Source organism: Neocloeon triangulifer, unplaced genomic scaffold (assembly GCF_031216515.1).
Source record: "Neocloeon triangulifer isolate White Clay Creek 2 clone unplaced genomic scaffold, ASM3121651v1 ptg000005l, whole genome shotgun sequence".
Lineage (NCBI taxonomy): Eukaryota > Metazoa > Arthropoda > Insecta > Ephemeroptera > Baetidae > Neocloeon > Neocloeon triangulifer.
This window is the reverse complement of record NW_026775548.1, coordinates 1,253,190-1,270,822: the sequence shown is the minus strand read 5'-3', so window position 1 is coordinate 1,270,822 and position 17,633 is coordinate 1,253,190. Positions and strand designations below refer to the sequence as shown.

At 39.2% G+C, this 17,633-nt stretch overlaps 3 protein-coding genes across 9 annotated transcripts; 1 reads left to right on the top strand and 2 right to left on the bottom strand.

Moving 5' to 3' along the window:
* The first annotated feature begins 190 nt into the window (after positions 1–190).
* LOC132193778 (glutamic acid-rich protein) lies at positions 191–8,545 on the top strand. Of its 7 annotated transcripts, none has more exons than XM_059614654.1 (17): positions 191–348; positions 731–945; positions 1,951–1,996; positions 3,594–3,740; positions 4,078–4,176; positions 4,293–4,426; positions 4,894–4,997; positions 5,050–5,121; positions 5,184–5,349; positions 5,406–5,712; positions 5,772–5,997; positions 6,053–6,165; positions 6,221–6,409; positions 6,466–6,807; positions 6,866–7,093; positions 7,171–7,216; positions 7,528–8,545. In XM_059614654.1, exons 3-17 carry the CDS (start codon positions 1,982–1,984, stop codon positions 7,599–7,601), a joined length of 2,262 nt encoding a protein of 753 aa, XP_059470637.1. In that variant the 5' UTR covers positions 191–348; positions 731–945; positions 1,951–1,981; the 3' UTR covers positions 7,602–8,545. The 7 variants fall into 7 exon arrangements, with proteins under 7 accessions (XP_059470637.1, XP_059470638.1, XP_059470636.1 ...); XM_059614653.1 differs by having other exon boundaries at positions 218–378; XM_059614655.1 differs by lacking the exon at positions 731–945 and having other exon boundaries at positions 193–348.
* A 418-nt stretch (positions 8,546–8,963) lies between these two features.
* Positions 8,964–10,519, bottom strand: LOC132193779 (diphosphoinositol polyphosphate phosphohydrolase NUDT4B). Its single transcript, XM_059614660.1, has 4 exons — positions 10,141–10,519; positions 9,890–10,045; positions 9,726–9,825; positions 8,964–9,576 (listed from the first exon to the last, which is right to left on the bottom strand). The coding sequence occupies exons 1-4, from the start codon at positions 10,237–10,239 to the stop codon at positions 9,455–9,457; spliced, it is 477 nt and encodes a 158-aa protein (XP_059470643.1). The 5' UTR covers positions 10,240–10,519; the 3' UTR covers positions 8,964–9,454.
* Positions 10,520–10,892: 373 nt separating this feature from the next.
* On the bottom strand, positions 10,893–17,632 carry LOC132193862 (DNA topoisomerase 2). Its single transcript, XM_059614794.1, has 23 exons — positions 17,451–17,632; positions 16,934–17,078; positions 16,456–16,880; positions 16,189–16,401; positions 15,718–16,131; positions 15,556–15,658; positions 15,299–15,489; positions 15,109–15,240; positions 14,839–15,052; positions 14,669–14,778; positions 14,380–14,610; positions 14,062–14,322; positions 13,790–14,008; positions 13,461–13,738; positions 13,269–13,404; positions 13,054–13,211; positions 12,627–12,996; positions 12,246–12,570; positions 12,024–12,188; positions 11,870–11,969; positions 11,727–11,806; positions 11,288–11,673; positions 10,893–11,221 (listed from the first exon to the last, which is right to left on the bottom strand). Exons 2-23 carry the CDS (start codon positions 17,055–17,057, stop codon positions 11,066–11,068), a joined length of 4,791 nt encoding a protein of 1,596 aa, XP_059470777.1. The 5' UTR covers positions 17,058–17,078; positions 17,451–17,632; the 3' UTR covers positions 10,893–11,065.
* Between the last annotated feature and the right edge of the window lies 1 nt (position 17,633).

Here is a 17,633-nt window from a genome sequence, read left to right as displayed (position 1 = left end):
CAATCGTCGATTGGTTGGGCTGATGCGAAAAAATGATGTGTCCGCTCGTGTGCTCTTTTCATCGCAGCACAAACGAGGAGGCACTTTTGTTGAGTGGTAGAGGCCCCACTGACAGACTGCCTTGGTTCTTTCCTGCCCATTGGGTCACTGCCAAGAATAGAGAAGAGCTTTGCCAGGCTAAAAATAGACAAATTCACCATTCGTTGCTTCCTCGACAGCCATGCGCACCAAAATTCTCTGAATACCGTCGACGCAAACACCGCACCTAACAACGCAGGGGCTGCGCTTCTATCGTTTGGACTAATTTTCCTTGAAAATTCGGCCAAAATTTAATTCCAGTGCACGCAGGTAATAGAATCACGGCTTTCGAGTGCTGCGGTGAGTTGAAATCGCGCCACTAAAGTATGCAACGTGCACCACATCGGTACCGGAATGTGATTGGCTGAAGTTTTCAGTATTGGTGCTCGCTGCATTTGAAAAAACAAACCGGTTTATTACAAAAGCGGAACAATTTTTTGACGTCATCCTGTATCTTTAAAGACGAAATAATTTAAAAACAATAATCTTGTTCAACTCCAACTCCAAAACAGTCCAAAGAGTTGAGTTTCTTGGTTCAAAATCTGAAAACAGGGTCGGTTAACCGAACCTTGGAAACCGGTTAGCGCGGTTTTGGTGCTCATCAGCTGTCACATGTTTCTTTTCTTCTCGTCTTGAGTATTATTTTGTTCAGTATGATTCACGGTTTTGGCGAGAATCGGGAATATCCACGACTCAGGACAGTTTAGAGCGTTCCTCAAGAGAAGCAGCCGACTTTGCTGGACTTAAGAACCGACCCACGGAGCTTTCCAAATCGCCGTGCCGGAATCTCCATATTAGGCGAGTGTCTCTTCTCGGAGAACATTCTTCTTCAAAAATAACACCAATCACCCGGCCGGCCCTACATAGGTATTAATTTGTTCAGTTTTATGCAAATGTACAATACTAGCGCAGTCTGCAGAAAATTGTCATATTCTGCGAAATTCTAATGTTTTACACATTAAAAAGCAGGGAGAGGACGGAAGGGTTGAAGAAGGAATTCCGAGCCGAGGAGGCTATAAAACATGTTCTCTTGGCTTGGGTGAAAATATACGACGACGACTTGGGTTCATTTGCCTCTCGCTCGCCTGTGCTGTACGTGTGCTGTGTGCTCGGTGGAAAAACAAACAAGCGTGAAGCACACACAGTAAATTATTTTCGGTCTCACTCTCTCATCTCATCTCTCTCTCTCTCTCGTGTGTGTCGTTTAAACGTTGATGCAATTATTATTATTTTTTTTTATTATGGTGGTTTTGCACGGACGAGAGCTCGGCGTCTCCTTAATCAAATAATTATTAATGATGATTGTCGGCGCCAACACGTCGCTGCGCTTTTAATCTCAGAGTTTATTTTTTTTTATTCCGTCGAGAGCGCCCGGAGCTGCTTTTAAAAACGAGAGATGGATCGACGCACTTGAGAAAGGGACAAAAAATTCGGGCGTGGTAGTAAAAAGTGGTGACTTGACGCAAATGCTTGACGGAAACAGAGAATGTTATGAGGATGAGTTTTCGCGCCTTGCAAAAAATCGCAAATTTGGATCAATGAAACAAATTGTTCAGATAATCGCCAAAAATTAAAATAAAAATAAAATTTTTAACTGAAATTATTTCAATCATAAAGATAAGGGAAAAAAGATAAATATTTAAGTAAAATCTTTGGGATTTTTATTTTTAATCAGCCTGGTTTAAATTTAATTTGATTGATGAAAATTCCATCAAAAATTGTTGTTGAAAAAGTTTTGTTTAGGATATTTTTGATTTAAGATTATAAATTATCGTGATTTAATTCTTATGCGGTGTTTTAAATAATTATCTTTTTATGAATAAATTTTATTAAACAAAATTTCATTTAAAAAATTCTTTTAATCTGTTTCAGGTCCTTATTTTTGCTGAAATAACCCTTCAAAATGGACACAGAATTTGTGAGTATAATTTTTTGTTTTTAATTTTGTCGTAAATTGTAGTTCACAAGCTTTTAGTTTCCTTGGGACGCGTGCAATAAAATAATTCACATGCGATCAAGCGTTATTCTCAGAGCCAGGGGTGCAATCGCTGACATTTGATTTGTACCCGTGTGATTCGGCTCGTCCCCCCTCTCCTGTGCACCTTTGCAAATTAATAAACTCGCTGTAATTTGCCTGCCTTAACACAACTTTCTTCCTTTCCCCTGTTGTAATTTAACATTTAACACCGTGAAAAGACAAACGAAACATTTATTCGAATTTCTCCCAACAAAATTACTAAAGAAAAAATCAAAATCTTAAAAAAGGTTCAAATTGATTATATTTTGTATCAGCTGATTTGCCAACTGTGTCGTATTAGGTCTGTTGCAAGAGTAATTATTACGTGTGAGGGTGTCACAGAGGACAAAGCACATTTTCCAGCAGAAAGAGCAAAGAAGTATCGACCCCGTTGGTCGTCTGCTCGGGGGCACCTCAGGGGCTTCCGGTGCCTCTCGTCAGCTGTCTTGTTTTCGCGTCGAATCAAACAGAAACTCCACGCATATCAACATTTGGTTGGTCGCGTTTCATTTGAAATCGGATTACTTTGAAGTAACAAGGGTTGCGCGCGTTTGGGAGCAAAGGTATAAATCCTGTTTTGATTTCGGGGGAAACCTTTGAAGCTTTCTCTGGCGATCAACAGAATGATTTCTCTGGATTGGAAAATTTTAACAAACAGATGGTGAAATTAAAGGTTTCCAGTTTAATCTTGATCGACGAGAAAGAAGAAATCTGTTAATTGTAGTTTTCATTTAAATTCAAAGGATGCAACCGGCACGGCGTAAATGTGTGTAAAGTTGCCTATGTTCCGCTTCAATAGGCAATCAAAATTGCGCTAAATTAGTTATTTTAAACAAATTCGTGACTTTCTTAAAGAAAAAATTATCAAATAAAAAAAGATGAAAAATTATAACGCTGCTTTTTGTAGGCTGAAAGGAATAATCAAAGATATTAAAAACATTATTAATCAGTAGTAATAATCACTTTCATTACATTAATTATTAGTTTTATTCATTTAATTTTAATGATTTTAATTTCACTCAACAGATTAATTAAATTAAAGATGTTTTAAACTGTATTATATTTAATAATAAGCTTAGTTTTTTTAGTAATCAATAAGTATTTATGGTGATAAATTGCAATGTAAATTAGGGAAATTTTTTACTAATTTTTTAGAAAATTGTAATTTAATTTTATTTATTAATTAAAATTGAACCTTGATCAATGATTATTGGAATTAATTGTTGTATTCATCTTATCATTATTAAAAAAATTGGAATATTATATCCACTAATTTTACTTTGGTTATCTCAAATTAAACACTTTAATTTTAACAAGAAATTTAAAAAGATGTTAAAAAAATAACAGTCAATATGAACTTTAAAATCCTGAAATGACATATTAACACTCTAATTTGTGTGTTTTATTAACTTGCAAAAATTTTAACTTTTCTATTAATTTTAACACTTTTTTAACGTTTTTTTTTTATTCTTAAAAAAACGGTGATATTGTCCATTAGACGGACGACCTCCAAAATGAGGATCCCTCCGAACAAGTTGCCGAGGAAAAGCCAAAGAAAAAGGTCAAGAAGTCCAAAAGCTCCGGCGAGACAAAAACCAAAAAAACCAAAACCAAGAAAACAGTCGAGAAGCAAAGCATTTCCGTGGTACGTAGCTGAGGAATGCCGATTTATCTAATGTGTTTAAAAACAAGAGTGAATAGTTAATTTTAAAAATACCAGAAAGTCAATTAAATTAATCCACCCTAATGAAACCGCACCAAGAAAGCAAACATTTGTTCTCACCTACTAACATTTTGATTTAATTAAGATATTTGGTGAAGGTTTTTCAGTCTAACAAACCTGCCTCAGGTGTCTGAAGCTGCTTGTTTTCGGTCCTAACAACGCACACTCACTTAGCAAGACTGGTTCTGTACTAACGTAGATAACAAAACGACCAGACGAAAGTGAATTAAAACTAATTAAATCATTTTCGTATATTCAGAAATCGAGCTTTAGCAAGTTCGACGCCATCGAGAAATCGAGCTCTCGAATTCACGTTCGCTCGAGCGATGCCAGTGAGGCCGCCAGAACTTTTTCCAAGGTACTTATTATTTGTTTTTCTTAATTTGAATTCACGCTAAAAACTACAAATTCATTGGAATTTTTTTCTTTAATTTTATATTATTTTAAATTTCCGATTATTTATTATTTCGTCAGGAAAGCGATGGCAGCGGCTCCAAGTTGTGCCGCAAGTGCAACTCGCAGGTGTTCCAGATGGAGCAAATTAAAGCAGAGAGAGCCGTTTGGCACAAATCCTGTTTTCGGTGCAAAGAATGCAACAAGCAATTGTCGTAAGTCTCGCCTGAGAAGTGCAAAATCGTTGGAATAAGTGAAAATGATGATCAGAAGAAGAAAATTTGAATTTTTAAATGAAAGCCGGCCGTGTTATGCAAAACTGAATTTTCATATTTTTTAATTTTTACAATTTTAAATTATTGAGAAGTGTTAATTTTATTTTATTTATTAACGCTGTAAGATTGGGATGTGAAATGAATATGCACTGTTAAATTTAAGATTAATTGGCCCATAGAATAGAGTACTTTTTTTCAATCACTGTTATTTTATCATTTTAGCAAAATGGTAGATGCAAAGTTGTGCTAGTTTGTAATCCAATCTTGAGAGACTTTCAAATATTTGATTTTTTACGCTAATTTTTTTGAACAGAACTTATTAAAATCTTCACATTTTTTATTCTTAGACGTAAATTTGATTAGTTGGTTAACTTAATTGATTTCATTTTTCACTTAATTTATTTCAGAATTGACACTTACGGCAGCCACGAAGGAGAGCTCTACTGCAAACCCCACCTTCGAGAGCTTTTCAAGCCAAAGACAGTTGAAATTGAGGAAGAAGTCAATCCTTGTATATTTCATAATCATATCTTATTGTTAAAATTGCTTATGAAAATTTTCAGTCCGCAGATTGAAGCCAAAAATGATCATTTGTGAAAATACTCCTGAAGAGCTGCCACCTGACGTTGTTAGAGGTATTTAATATAAATATAAACAAATTATTATTTTATTTATTTATCATGATTGGAAAAAACAGCCAGCGAAAAGCCTGACTTGGGCTTGGACGAATTAGGGGGCATCAACATCAAGTCTCGGTTCCAAGTTTTCGAGAGCACTACCAACGGCAAAGATGAAGAGGAGGAGTCGTCAGGAAATAAAGTATTTGTCAAGAGATCTCCCAGCATCCTCAGCAAACTGGCAAAGTAATTAAATATAAATTAAAATTGTGATTTTTTTTAATATAAATCTTTATTTGAAGGTTCCAGTCAAAAGGAATGGACGTCGGAGTCAACGACGCTGATTTTCTCAACGGAATCCCCATCGAGGATTCAGATTCCGAGTCTGAAGGTGGCGACCTGAATGACGAATCTGAGGAGGAGGCCGAGGAGAATGCGGAGCCCACTGAACCCAAGAAGAGCAAGAAGAAGAAAGTGGTACCCTTGGTAACCAAACGGTTGGACGACGACATGAAGAACATGTGGGAGCAGTCGCAACACGAGCGGCGCGAAGAACAGAAAGCCCAAAGAAAGGAAGAAGTGCAGAAGCTCCGCTCCAAACTGCTCATGGTGATTTTTGAATTTTATTCTTAATTGAAGGTTTTTTATTTAAAAATTTCAAATATCAGGGAAAATGCGGTCGAATCAAAGAGATGTACACTCAGGCAGTGCAGGAGTCGGAGAGTCAGAAACCCAAAAGCAAAGCAGCTGAGGAGCTTGAAATCATCAACGCTCAGGCCAGGGCTCTCCGAGAAAGGTTCGAGAGAGGAGAAATCACAAATGCTGATGATGACGAGGAAGACGAGGACAGCGCAAAGAGGGACAAAAATGATGATCTTGAAGCTGTCGAATTTGGCAAGACATCATTTTCTAATAACGTGAAAAATAATTTTGGCAATTTTTCCATTAGGAATCTCCAAGAAATCTCGGTCTCTCTTCCTAGAAATGGACTCTGCTTCAAAGCAACCCTTGCAACCTCCCCCAAAGCTGAGAACACCCACAACACCTTCTAAAAAGATAACGGTACAATTAAAATTTTTGTCACGTATACCTTATATTAAACTCTGGTTATTTTCAGTTTGTGAGAAACAGTATAGTCGAAAATGAGGATGATGTAGTCAAGGCGTCGGACAAAATTGAAGACTTTGAGGTTCAGACAGAAACGATTTCGTCAAGGTTTAAGTTCTTTGAACAGTATCAGCAGAATCAGCCAGACAAACCGAAAAAGGTGTTCAGAATTACCCCTCCCAGAGATGGTGTGGTCAAGGTGATGTTAAATTTGCCTTTTTTAATTCTCTAAACTGACTCGTTTGCTTTTGACAGGAGGACTCTCCGGACAGACCCATTTACAGGGATGAGGAAATTGTGAGGGCCGACGAGCGCCCCATGGAGGAGGAGTTGGTGCGGAGCCAAACGGCAAGCCGGATGCTCAACCTTTTCAGGCAGATGGAAAGGGACGGCAGCAGAGACAACATTCCTGCTGGCCCGAAACCTCTGAAGTGCTTTACTCCCCCGCCAGATTACAGACCTAGCAATGACTCGGAGGATTCGGAGGAAGAAGAGTCTGAGGAGGAAGACGAAGAGGAAGAGGAAGAGGACGACGAGGACAGAGTTCCTGGGGTTGTGAGGGCAACAGACAAGATTGAAGACGATTTTTTGAAATCGGTTTGAAAATTATTCATTTTCTGTTGGATTAATTCTAAATTAATTTTGTTGATAACAGGCCAGTTCTGCAGCCCATGCCAAAGCATTGAGGGCCAAGTTCGAAAAGTGGGAGAGCACAATGGCCAACAAAGAGAACGAGGATGATGATGAAAAAGACGATTCCAATGAGAGGGAAAGTCTGGAGTCGACCTCTAATTTGAGGGCTATGTTTGAAAGCATGAACACCAAGCAGACCACCAACCAAGGCGTGCTTACCAGAGAAAGACCGAGGGTCAACAGATTCGTCGTAAGTAAAATTTTAAGATTTTCATCATTTTTGTCATAACATTTTCATGCCTTCCAATCGTCATCTTCATCCTGTAGCCTGACGAATCAGTTAAATCACAAGAACTTCTTATCGATTTTGGAGGTTTCTATTCTAACAATTCTCTCATCTCAAAGTGTTTTATTCTGCTTAATTATTGTGCTACACTTTTAAAATGCACTCCTTTCAAGTCTTTTTATGTAACTTTGAGCTCAATTATTATTTTTATTCTCCCTTAAATTGCCCTCTCAGTTTCTATCTCAATGCTATATAATTTCCATGCTTTTGTAAAATTTTTTGTTGTAGGCAGTAGGTTTGGTTATGGTAATTTGGTTCTTGTTAATTCTGTCCATTAGTCTCGGAAGTAATAATTTAATAAACAATAAATTATTAAATATAATTATTCAATGTTCTAGTGACTTCGGCAACCTCTGCAGAGTCTCAACCAAGCTCACCAATCACCGATCAAACTGTCAGCCTGCTCGACTAAAATTTAATAATTTGACTAAAATATTATACTCGTAATAGGCATCTAAAAGAGTAATGTTGTCTAGTCTCAATGACACCTTATACTAGAAGTAAAGTTCACACTTTTAGCTTTAATTGCAAGTGAGGAACAAAACATATTATATCTTGCCCCGTCTTCCCTGTGACGCTTAATTTAGATCTTGCCAGAAAAATCTCTTGATGTGAAGCAGCTGTATGTTTTTTTATTATTATTTTGTAGTTTATGGAAATTTTTTAAATTGTGAGGGATGTGATTTGTTTACTAAATAATCTGAAATATTCTCAAATAAAATGGTATTATCTTTTCAGAAAATTTAATTTATCACATCTTGTGCCAACTAAAATTTATATGAGCTCTGAAAAATCTCAAGTTAATGCTCTTTTTGTAGAAAGTTTTAATGCAAATAGTGCTGCTCAAAATAATTATTGCTTATTAATCTACAATATCTACACTCACTCTAAAAACTGCAACATTGTTGTATAGCATTAGAAGGTGCGTTTTGTATTTAATAACTGATGCAATATGTTACCAGATTGTGGCACCTTTGCTAAATTATAAATTGTTGCAACAAAATTTTGTAATATATAACGCTGGATGCAAGTAATTCAAAGTTTGCTCTAGACTTGAAACTATTTGTAGGTTTCATACTTTTTCAATAACCAAGAAAGTCGTGTGTACTTATAGCAGTCGAGCAATCTGTTATTCTATAAATTCGGAGTAAAACATAATTTTTGGAAATTATTGTTCAAGCTTCATTTATTTTGAAGCAATTTGATGGATCATCTGCTGTTCATATCATATTATTTAATCTCACTGTTTTTAACAAAATGGATTGTTATTTCAAAGCCCTTAACAAACTAGTGCAGAAAATATTTATTTGCATATGTAATATGTTGCCTTTTATTGAAATAAATTTTATGCATGGCCTTGAAATACAATCATTTAAAAAAATCTCCCCTTTAAATAAAATTAGTAAATATTCAGAAGTTGAATTATAAATTTTGAATCATGTCAAATAAATTGCCGCTATTATTACGATTACAATAATACATCCCCTATGCATATAATTCAAAATAAAATTTAGGTTAAGCCCGGATTTCAGCATATTAAATAAATTAAATAAGAAAATAACCAAATAATTAAAGTTTACTCAGCTAATTAAAATGACTATGGCTATGAATTTATCAATTTACCAATCATTTACAGACACAGGATGAAATACAATAAAAAAAATTTGATTTCTTTGGCTAGTTTTTCCAGGTTTAATGAATTTTCACAACAACCATACACATCAAAAGACAACTGTGATATCTCCCGCCATCGACAGTAGTCGTAAAAGAATAACTTTTTAATTTTTTAATTAAAATTTTAATAGCAAGCTTGATATATTTCCACTGTTTACAAAAGTTGCATAATATTAAGCTCAAGAATGAGTCGAGAGGTCTCTGTGCAGTAATTTCAAACTAAAGTCAGCCCTACAGGTAGGGTTTCTTACACGTTGTAGAGCAGAGTTTGCGCAATCAACCAAATTAATATAATTCCCAACAGCAAACAATTAATTATTGGTCAACAAAATCTCAGATCAAGCGTAAAACAAGCTTTGGTAAAATGAAGTTAAAAAATTCTGCTCATCTTTAATTAAAAAAAAAAAAATTAACCCGGCCGAAATTCTGTACAGGGGCAGTCAAGTTGGTTGAGGAGTCCGAAGAAGAAAAACTCGATCGATCTGGCGTCTGTTCATCACTCCGGAGCAGGAATGAGAAAACAGAGAGATTCACAGAGCCATCCACTCACACAGTCTGCAGACACGAAGCAAGGGTCGGTCTGGGCCCGCCTCAGGTCACCTTGGGGTCGTGCTTGTAGTTGATTAGCGATTGCAAGTACCGCAGTTGCACCGGCTTGTGCCGACTCAGCTGCTCCAAAGCATCCTCGATTGCAAACCACTTGCGTTTCCGGTCTAAAATTTAGGTAAAACAAAATTTATAATAATTGCAATTTGAAATTTTAATAGATTTTTCCTTTTGCTTGCATGATTAAAAAAATAAGTAATTATTAAAAATTGCTTGAATAAAAATCCACAAAGGGGTCTCTGATGTGAATTCCTACCAATATTTTTTGAGTCTTCCCACTCTGATAGTTCCTCAGTCACAGTCATGACGAACACTTCCGTTCGATGTTTCCTCTCCTCGTTCTGCACATTGCACGACTAGAATATAATGAGATTCAATTGAAGAGGGGATTACACCAGTGTAATTGCTAACTAGTCTCACCTCGAAAATGCCCAGACACCGGCCGAGTTCTCCGACCACTCCTGCCTCCTCACGCACCTCCCTGACGGCAGCCACTCGGGGCTCCTCGTTGGGCTCCACGCCTCCTCCAGGCACTATCCAGTGATCCGGACGGGCCGACGAGGTCACCAGTAGCACCTGTTGACGCAAAATGAGGTTATTGTTCGGATGCTGAGGAAATTAGCGCCTCTGCGGAGGCCAGAGATCAAAGAGAGGCTCAAGGCCACGGTCACCTCGTTCTCCTGGGGACTTTTGACGCAGATGCAGGCGGCCCGGCGGCGGAAGCCGTCCTTGTCGTAGATCCTGGTCGAGTTGGGCTTCTCCTTGACCATGGTGGTGGTCGAAAACCGTCGGTCGGCCGCGGACGTCGAAAAGAAGCGAGTGCGAGAAGAGTTTCGGTGCCTAAAAGCAACGAGTCGAAGCGGCGCTCATGCTCTGGCGCAGGCCGATCGTCTGCTCACGGTGGCCGATTCGGCTGCAAACCTGCCTCGAGCTACTTGGCTAGCCCCACGAGCTGCGTTTGGTCGAAATTCGGCCGACTAGGAGCCTCCATGTCGGTGGTGACAGGCATCCATGTTTGGTCCGTTCGCTCAAAGTCCAAAACAAGAAAAGTGGGTTGGTTGCAAAGGAGTTGATTGAAGATTACTGTTAATGCTCAAATATTTGTACACAAACTCTTAAAATTGAATAAAATTGACTATATATGTAATTAAATTGTTATTATATTAAATAACGCATATTTCTGTATAGATATCTGACTTTTATTGAAGTTTTTGTTTAGTTGTTTACTAATACTTTTACTCCTTTAGAAACTTCACTAATTTGAAATCACACGCCCCCTTTTTATTAAATTAAGATCTTAATTTCTATTATCGTTTCATACAAACAAGTCAAGTTTCAAGTTTACCTGTTTCTTAAGTTTATTTGGAAAATAATTTACAACAAAATGAATTTTATACTTATTTCTTTCTGGTATGATTTTATAATACAAATTAGAAGTAAAATATTTAGTGAATTTCTTTATTAAAATCCTGGTCAAATGAGAAGTTGCGACATGAGAATTGTTGAAATTTGACAGAGAATAATTTAACATCGATGATTACCTACTAAAATACAATAAGTTTCTTAATGTAAATGCAGAGAAGTGAGGATTTTCACTTAAAAATCACTATCATTATCGTCGGATTCAAGTTTGTACGAGACAGGTTTGCGTGACCTGCCACCAACCACTGCCCTTTCTCTAGGAGCCAATTCACCAATTGACAGATCAGACTCATCACCGCTGCTTGCCTTCTTCTTGCCTGCTTTCTTGGGCTGTAAAATTGAAAATATATATAAATGAATCTGTAATTCGAGTAAAATGTGAAATCTTTTAATCACCTTTGAGGCAAAAACGTCATCAGAGTCTGAATCAGATCGAGCCACCTTTTTCTTAGCTGGAGCCTTCTTCTTAGGCTTTTCGTCCTCAGATTCTGATCCAGAATCCAATTGCTTCTTCTTCTTAGGAGGTGCCTTTTTCTTTTTTGGCTTTTCCTCTTCAGAGTCTGAGGGTGCCTTCTTTTTAGGCGCCGGCTTCTTCTTTGCAGGCTTTTCGTCACCCATGTCAAAATCAGAGTCTGAATCATCAAGCCTGACGATCTTCTTCTTGGGAGGAGCTTTCTTGGGCTCAGCCTTTTTGGGAGGTGGCGATGGAGACGACCTGATCTCTTTTTCAGGACTGGAAGTTCCTATCAACTTGTCAAACAAGGCATCGGACGACTCCAAGTCTGAAATTTTTACATTCAAAACGCCATTCAAAATGTTCATTAAATTATCTCACCTGCTGAGATTTTTGCCTTCTTCTTGGAAACGCCAAAGTCAGAATCATCCGAACTCACATTAATGGCGTGTTTTGTGGGCCTAAAAGCAACATTTCACTGATTAATACCTATTTAAATCTCTGGGGCTGTTCTTTCTACTTACGCTGCATCATCCCCCAACTGATGGTTCACTTCAAAGTCAGAATCTGATTTCATTTCTTCGTCACTGTCTTCCTTATCAAAGTTGAACTTGGCCTTGGCAGCTAAAATAAATTTGAGTTTAATTACATACTTAATAATCTTGTAGGATAAATTACCAGCTGCCCTTTTGGGAGCCTCCCTGGCGCGCTCAGTAGAACTGTTCAGCACTGCGTCGAAACTATCGGAATCAACTCCATTATCCTCAGACCCAGTCGAGTCAAACTCCTTGTTAGCTGCCTTTTTGGGTGCTGACTTGAAGTTCAACTTAGTCTGCTTCATCTCTGCAAAAAGTTGTTAGAATAAAATTGAACCTCAACTCTCATTCATTTTTCCCTAACCTTTTCTTTTGACATTGAGTTTCTTTTCCACTTCCTGCGGAGAGTTCTTAATGACGGCTTGCAACGAGAGACTATTGTTGAGACCAAGTTCAGCATCAAACTCGTCAATGTCCTCAGTCTTGACGCCTTTCTTAGCAACCTGCTTTTCTCTCATTGACACTGCCTTTTCTATTTTCTTTCGCAGCTCGGTGTCAACTTGAGGCACAATGCGTCTTCCTTGAGGGGATGGCATGGTCTCGGCAGCAAGCAATGCCTTTCGGCCACCCTTGACAGCTTTCTTGACATAGTTCTTGTCATCACCCTCCTTAGCTTCTTGAGTGGCCATCTTAAAAGTAAACCAAACATTAGTAACCAAAATTGTTTTTAAATAAAATTACGTACCACTTCAAGAAGATTATCAAGGTCATCAAGCCATAGCTGCTCTGGTGATTTGGCCTCGAGATCTTTCACTTCCTTCAACTTCTTGTCTCTGTCAGCAAGGAGAGCCCTCTTTCTCTCCTCCGTGAGTGACCACAGCTTCATGCCCAAGATGTAGTCAAAGTCCTTGCCCTCTTCGACCTCTTCATTACGGTCATTATCCTTGATTTTCCTGTCCTTTTCATCATCGTCGTCGTCCTCTTCTTTGGCCACTTCCTTCTTCCAAGCCTTCACTGGATCAGAGTCGTACTTTCGGGCCAGCAGCTCATTCTTCAACGCCTCCCTCTTTTTGTTCTCGACTGTGATGTCTCCAGCACATTTTTCCACAATGAACCTGGAAATTAGCAAATGTATTACCAAACTTATGTTTGTGACGTTTCAACTGCCTCACCTAGCCTGGTTGGAGAGTTTCTTGGCTTCGGCTTGCAGCATTCCAAGCAGATATGCTTTCCTCTTGATGTACAGTTCCAGCCGCACTTTGAAAAAGTGCTCCAGAATCTCATTGACATGATTGAACTTGGTCATGCAACCCAACTCGTCAAAAGCCATCTTGAAATTAAATTTTTTATCATTATTAGTGAAAAATCAAAAGAAATAGCAATTTACCATGGACGTAGTTGTAGTTGTCGTTTGCAACTTAAATGCCTTGTGCAAGCCCTCTTGCTCCAGCTTCTCCAAAGTCTTTTCAGGCATGCTGACGACAAACCTTACAGTTGTGTCTGTGTTGTACTCTTTGAAGTCTCTGAATTTGGCAAAGAAAATTAATTAACATCAACATTTTAAATGAACAAAACAGACGTGATGACAGGTCCTCCTTTAGTTGGCTTCTCAGGTGCATCGTCATCATTGGCAGACTTCTTTTTCCCCTTTGTCGCCTTCTCCTTTTCCTTTTCTTTCTCAGTGCCATGGAGCATCGGCTCCAAGACCGACTCCTTGTACACCTGCGTCCAGGTTCCGATGGGCAGTTCAGTGATTTCAACAGTGGTTTCGTCAATTACACGAATTTCCCCATTGATAACATACCGCTGATGGCCAACAGACTCGATGTGGCCCGTGAAATTCTTGTACCACGGGATCTGAGCAAAATCTATGTGAGCAACTCAAGTTATAAAAAAGCTCAAAATTACCATGACCGAAGGCTTGTCTCCTCGGATCATTTTCTTGATGTTGTCGATAATCTCCCTCGGGTTGTAGTTAGGAATCTTGGTCATCCAACCGGTGCCAATGCCGTCAGCACCATTGACCAAAATCATTGGAATGATGGGACAATACCACATGGGTTCAATCTTGTCATTGTCTTCAAATTGCTCAGTCAGCAGCGGTGTGTCATGAGCAATGAACGCAGCCTTAATTTAAGTAAATAATTAAGTTGGGCGCAAATTAAAATCTATTTTCTTACCTTAGTGATGGGGTTGAGCATGGTGAAGATGTAACGGGGGCTGGCGGCATCCTTGCCTCCCTGAAGTCTGGTACCAAACTGACCATTGGGCATCAGGAGGTTGATGTTGTTGGAGCCGACATAGTTTTGGGCCAAGTTGATGATGGTTGACATGAGAGACACTTCACCGTGGTGATAGGCCGAGAGCTCGGCAACCGAACCAGCCAACTGCGCGACCTTGATTTCCTTCTTGTAGTTTTTCTTCAAGCAGGTGAACAGTACCTACAATATTTTCATTCCATTAAATTGTTCTTATAAAAAAAAATGAAACACTTCTACCTTTCTCTGTCCAGGTTTCAAGCCATCCATCATGTTAGGAATGGATCGTTCATTGTCAGCATTGGAGAAGAGCACCAATTCCTTGTTGACGAAATCGCTGAAGTTGATAGCCTTGGTATCTTTCTCGTATAGATAGACATCTGGCAAATCCATCTCTCGCCTCCGTTTGTTCTCCTCCATCCAGTTGTTGAGCCACTCTTTGCGCTGGTCAGCAAATTTTTTGCTGAATGCCTGTAGCAAAATTATGTTTATTAATCACAAGAATAAAGTATTTCTTCAAGAGATTCACCATCGCTATACTGTTGTCGTCCTGATTTCCGCCATATTTGAACTTGATCTTGTGCCTGGCCATGTCTTCAAAGTATGCCTTTGCCTCCTTAGAAGTGGAGGTACCCAAACCTAGAATAACGCTTAATATTAAAGACTGGCAACTCGAATTAAAAAATTCTGATCAAAAACCTTTGTAGTACTTGATGTCGTATCTGCTCACGTCAACAGTCTTTTGCCACTCGTCGTATTCAGGAATGGAGTAGAAGGAACAAACCTCATTTGAAGTCTTGTGCTTTGCTTTCACGATGGGGGTGATGAACTCCTCAAGGAAGTTTTGCCTCAACAGCTCTGGCCAGTTGTGATGGATGAAGTTGATGAGTAGACCTTTGATGTGGGAGCCATCCTAATACGCGGACGGTTAAATTATTCAAAAAACATTGCCTCGCCTTTGTTTATTACCTGATCCTGATCAGTCATAATCATGAGTTTGCCATATCGAAGGGTCTTCATGTCCTCAGGGCTGTTGTACTTCTTTTTGTATTGCAAGCCAAGGATCTTGATCACATTATTGATCTCGGCATTTTCCAGAATCTACACAAATAATAAATCAAATAAACATTTTTTTTTATCAAATCTTATGAATACTTGCCTGTTTGTGTGTGGCTTCTCGCACATTCAACAGTTTACCTCTCAAGGGGAAAACTCCATAGAAATCTCGCCCGACAACTCCCAAGCCAGACACAGCCAAAGATTTGGCCGAGTCTCCTTCCGTCAGGATGAGTGTACACTTGTGAGCGTTTTTGGACCCAGCTTCGTTTGCATCCTCAAGTTTTGGCACACCTGATTTTTTGTTTCATTATCATTAATTGTGTTTATTTCATTCAAATAAAAAAATTTAGAAATTACCCTTAATCTTGTTTTTCTTTTTGCCACCAACTTTTTCAAGCTGGCTCTGAGCTTTGAACTTGGCCCACGAAATAACAGCCTCAGTAATTCCAGATTTTATTACCTGCGGAAAAAGAGAAAATTAAATAAAAAGAGAAAAAAAATTTAAAAGGAAATAATTACAGCATTGACGAATTTGTCGGAAAGCTGGCACTTGGAGCCAAAGTTCTTGGCCTGCAGAGTCATGTTTTCCTTTGTTTGCGAGTCGAAGGTGGGATTTACGATGAGGCAGTTGATGAACACCCACATGTGGTTCTTGATCTGGAACGGCTTGACACCTACCCCACCCTTGTTCTTCTTCTTGATGACCTCGGCAAGCTGCTTCACAAGCATGTCAGTGATGTAGTCGACGTGCCTTCCACCCTTGGTAGTGGCGATGCTGTTGACAAATGACATTTGCTGGAAACCAGAGTCCGAAATGCAGCAGGCGACTTCCCAACGGTCGCTGACCTTTTCGTAAGTAACTTTGACAGGGTTTCCAATCTCATCATTCTGGCCCTTCAGCATCAGATCAACATAATCCTTGAAGTTCTTGACCTGCGAAAATAAATCAAATGTTACCAGATCAGTTGTAAAAATTCATTTCAAACTCACAGGAATCCTCTTGTCATTCAGGTAGACTTTCACTCCGCCAGTGGAAGCTGCAACGTCATAGGCCCTCCTCGACATGAGGTCCACAATATCTCTGTCTAGCTTATCCATCTTGAACTTCTTGAGGTCGGGTTGGAAAACAATCTTAGTGAAATCATCACTGGAAGATTCTGCAATCTTGGGATTTCCAACTTTGGCCATATTTTCAACCCACGTCTGGAAATTTCTTATTTTAGAAATTATTCAATGAGAAATTATTGAGTGACAAACCTGCTTAAATTTCTTCCTGCTCTCCTTGCAAGACGTCTCAAGCGTAAACTTGTTGCTGAAGATGTTGCACAATTTGGCACCGTAACCGTTACGGCCACCGGTGACTTTTTCCTCCTCGTCATTGTAGTTGGACGAAGTGAGCAAGTGTCCGAATATCATGGTCGGCACATACATTTTCTCCGTCTTGTGCATTTCAACTGGGATGCCCTTGCCGTTGTTCCAGATGCTGATCTCGTTGTCATCGGGGTTGATGTTGATTTTGATGCAGTCCATTTTCTTGTCCCGCTGCTTGTTGTCGGCCGCGTTGACCAGGATCTCGTCAAAAATCTTGTACAGGCCGGGCACGTAGGTGATGTTCCTCTGCGTCATCTTCGCGTCCAAGGTGTCGTACACCCACATGTTCTCTGTCACGGGCTCCACGGAACCTTTAGAAGAAAATTTATAGATTCAGACTATTAGAATGGAAAGAGTTTCATACCAATATAAGTGTCGGGTCGCAGCAAAATGTGCTCCAACTGCGTTTTCTTCTGGTAAATGTCCTCGATGGCCTGTTTGCCACCCTTTTTGGGTGGCCTCGGCCTCTCGTTTTCGCTGTCGCTCATTTTGTTAGAAAAGAAAGCAAGCTGTGGAATTAAAGAAAGGAAAACCAAGTTAATTACTAAAAATTATGATAGATAAAAAAATGCGCTCGGATTGGTGGCCTGTTGCGGCTCATACCGCCAAAATTGTGTTTACATTAATGCATGAACAGTCCTGCAAGGCCACAAAAGAACAAAAGCTTTCCCACAAAATCATGAGAAGCACACTTGAAGCTTGAAAAAGCAAACTTACGAGGGCGAAAAACGCATTTTTATAACGTACGTGATTTGCCCTTCAAAACGTTTAAGTCAAAACAACAAATCTCGAGCGAAATGGAATTTCGTGTCCGTTGAAAATGGCCACACTTTTGAGCGGCTCCTTCCGAGGCTAATTAAGCGACATGAACGGATTCTCACCCTTAATCCGAAGCAAGGTTTCTTGCCGCTGGACAAAAGGTGCTGAAAAGTTTTGATCAGTCTCAGCGCACTGCAAAATTAACACAAATAAAAGTCAATCAAAATTGCGCTCGACGAACATGGCAAACGCCGGTCGTCGGTTGGAGGCTGGAGATGGACGATGGACGTTCGACGTTCCAGAAA

Coding starts and splice junctions, on each gene's coding strand:
- LOC132193778 (XM_059614654.1), top strand. Junction 5,122..5,183: donor GCCACCTGACGTTGTTAGAG/GTATTTAATATA, acceptor TGGAAAAAACAG/CCAGCGAAAAGCCTGACTTG. Junction 6,166..6,220: donor CACCTTCTAAAAAGATAACG/GTACAATTAAAA, acceptor GGTTATTTTCAG/TTTGTGAGAAACAGTATAGT.
- LOC132193779 (XM_059614660.1), bottom strand. CDS start 10,239: ATGGTCAAGGAGAAGCCCAACTCGACCAGGATCTACGACAAGGACGGC. Junction 10,046..10,140: donor AAAGTCCCCAGGAGAACGAG/GTGACCGTGGCC, acceptor TTGCGTCAACAG/GTGCTACTGGTGACCTCGTC. Junction 9,577..9,725: donor GGAAGACTCAAAAAATATTG/GTAGGAATTCAC, acceptor CCTAAATTTTAG/ACCGGAAACGCAAGTGGTTT.
- LOC132193862 (XM_059614794.1), bottom strand. CDS start 17,057: ATGAGCGACAGCGAAAACGAGAGGCCGAGGCCACCCAAAAAGGGTGGC. Junction 14,323..14,379: donor TGAAACCTGGACAGAGAAAG/GTAGAAGTGTTT, acceptor AAAATATTGTAG/GTACTGTTCACCTGCTTGAA. Junction 12,189..12,245: donor ACTCAATGTCAAAAGAAAAG/GTTAGGGAAAAA, acceptor AACTTTTTGCAG/AGATGAAGCAGACTAAGTTG.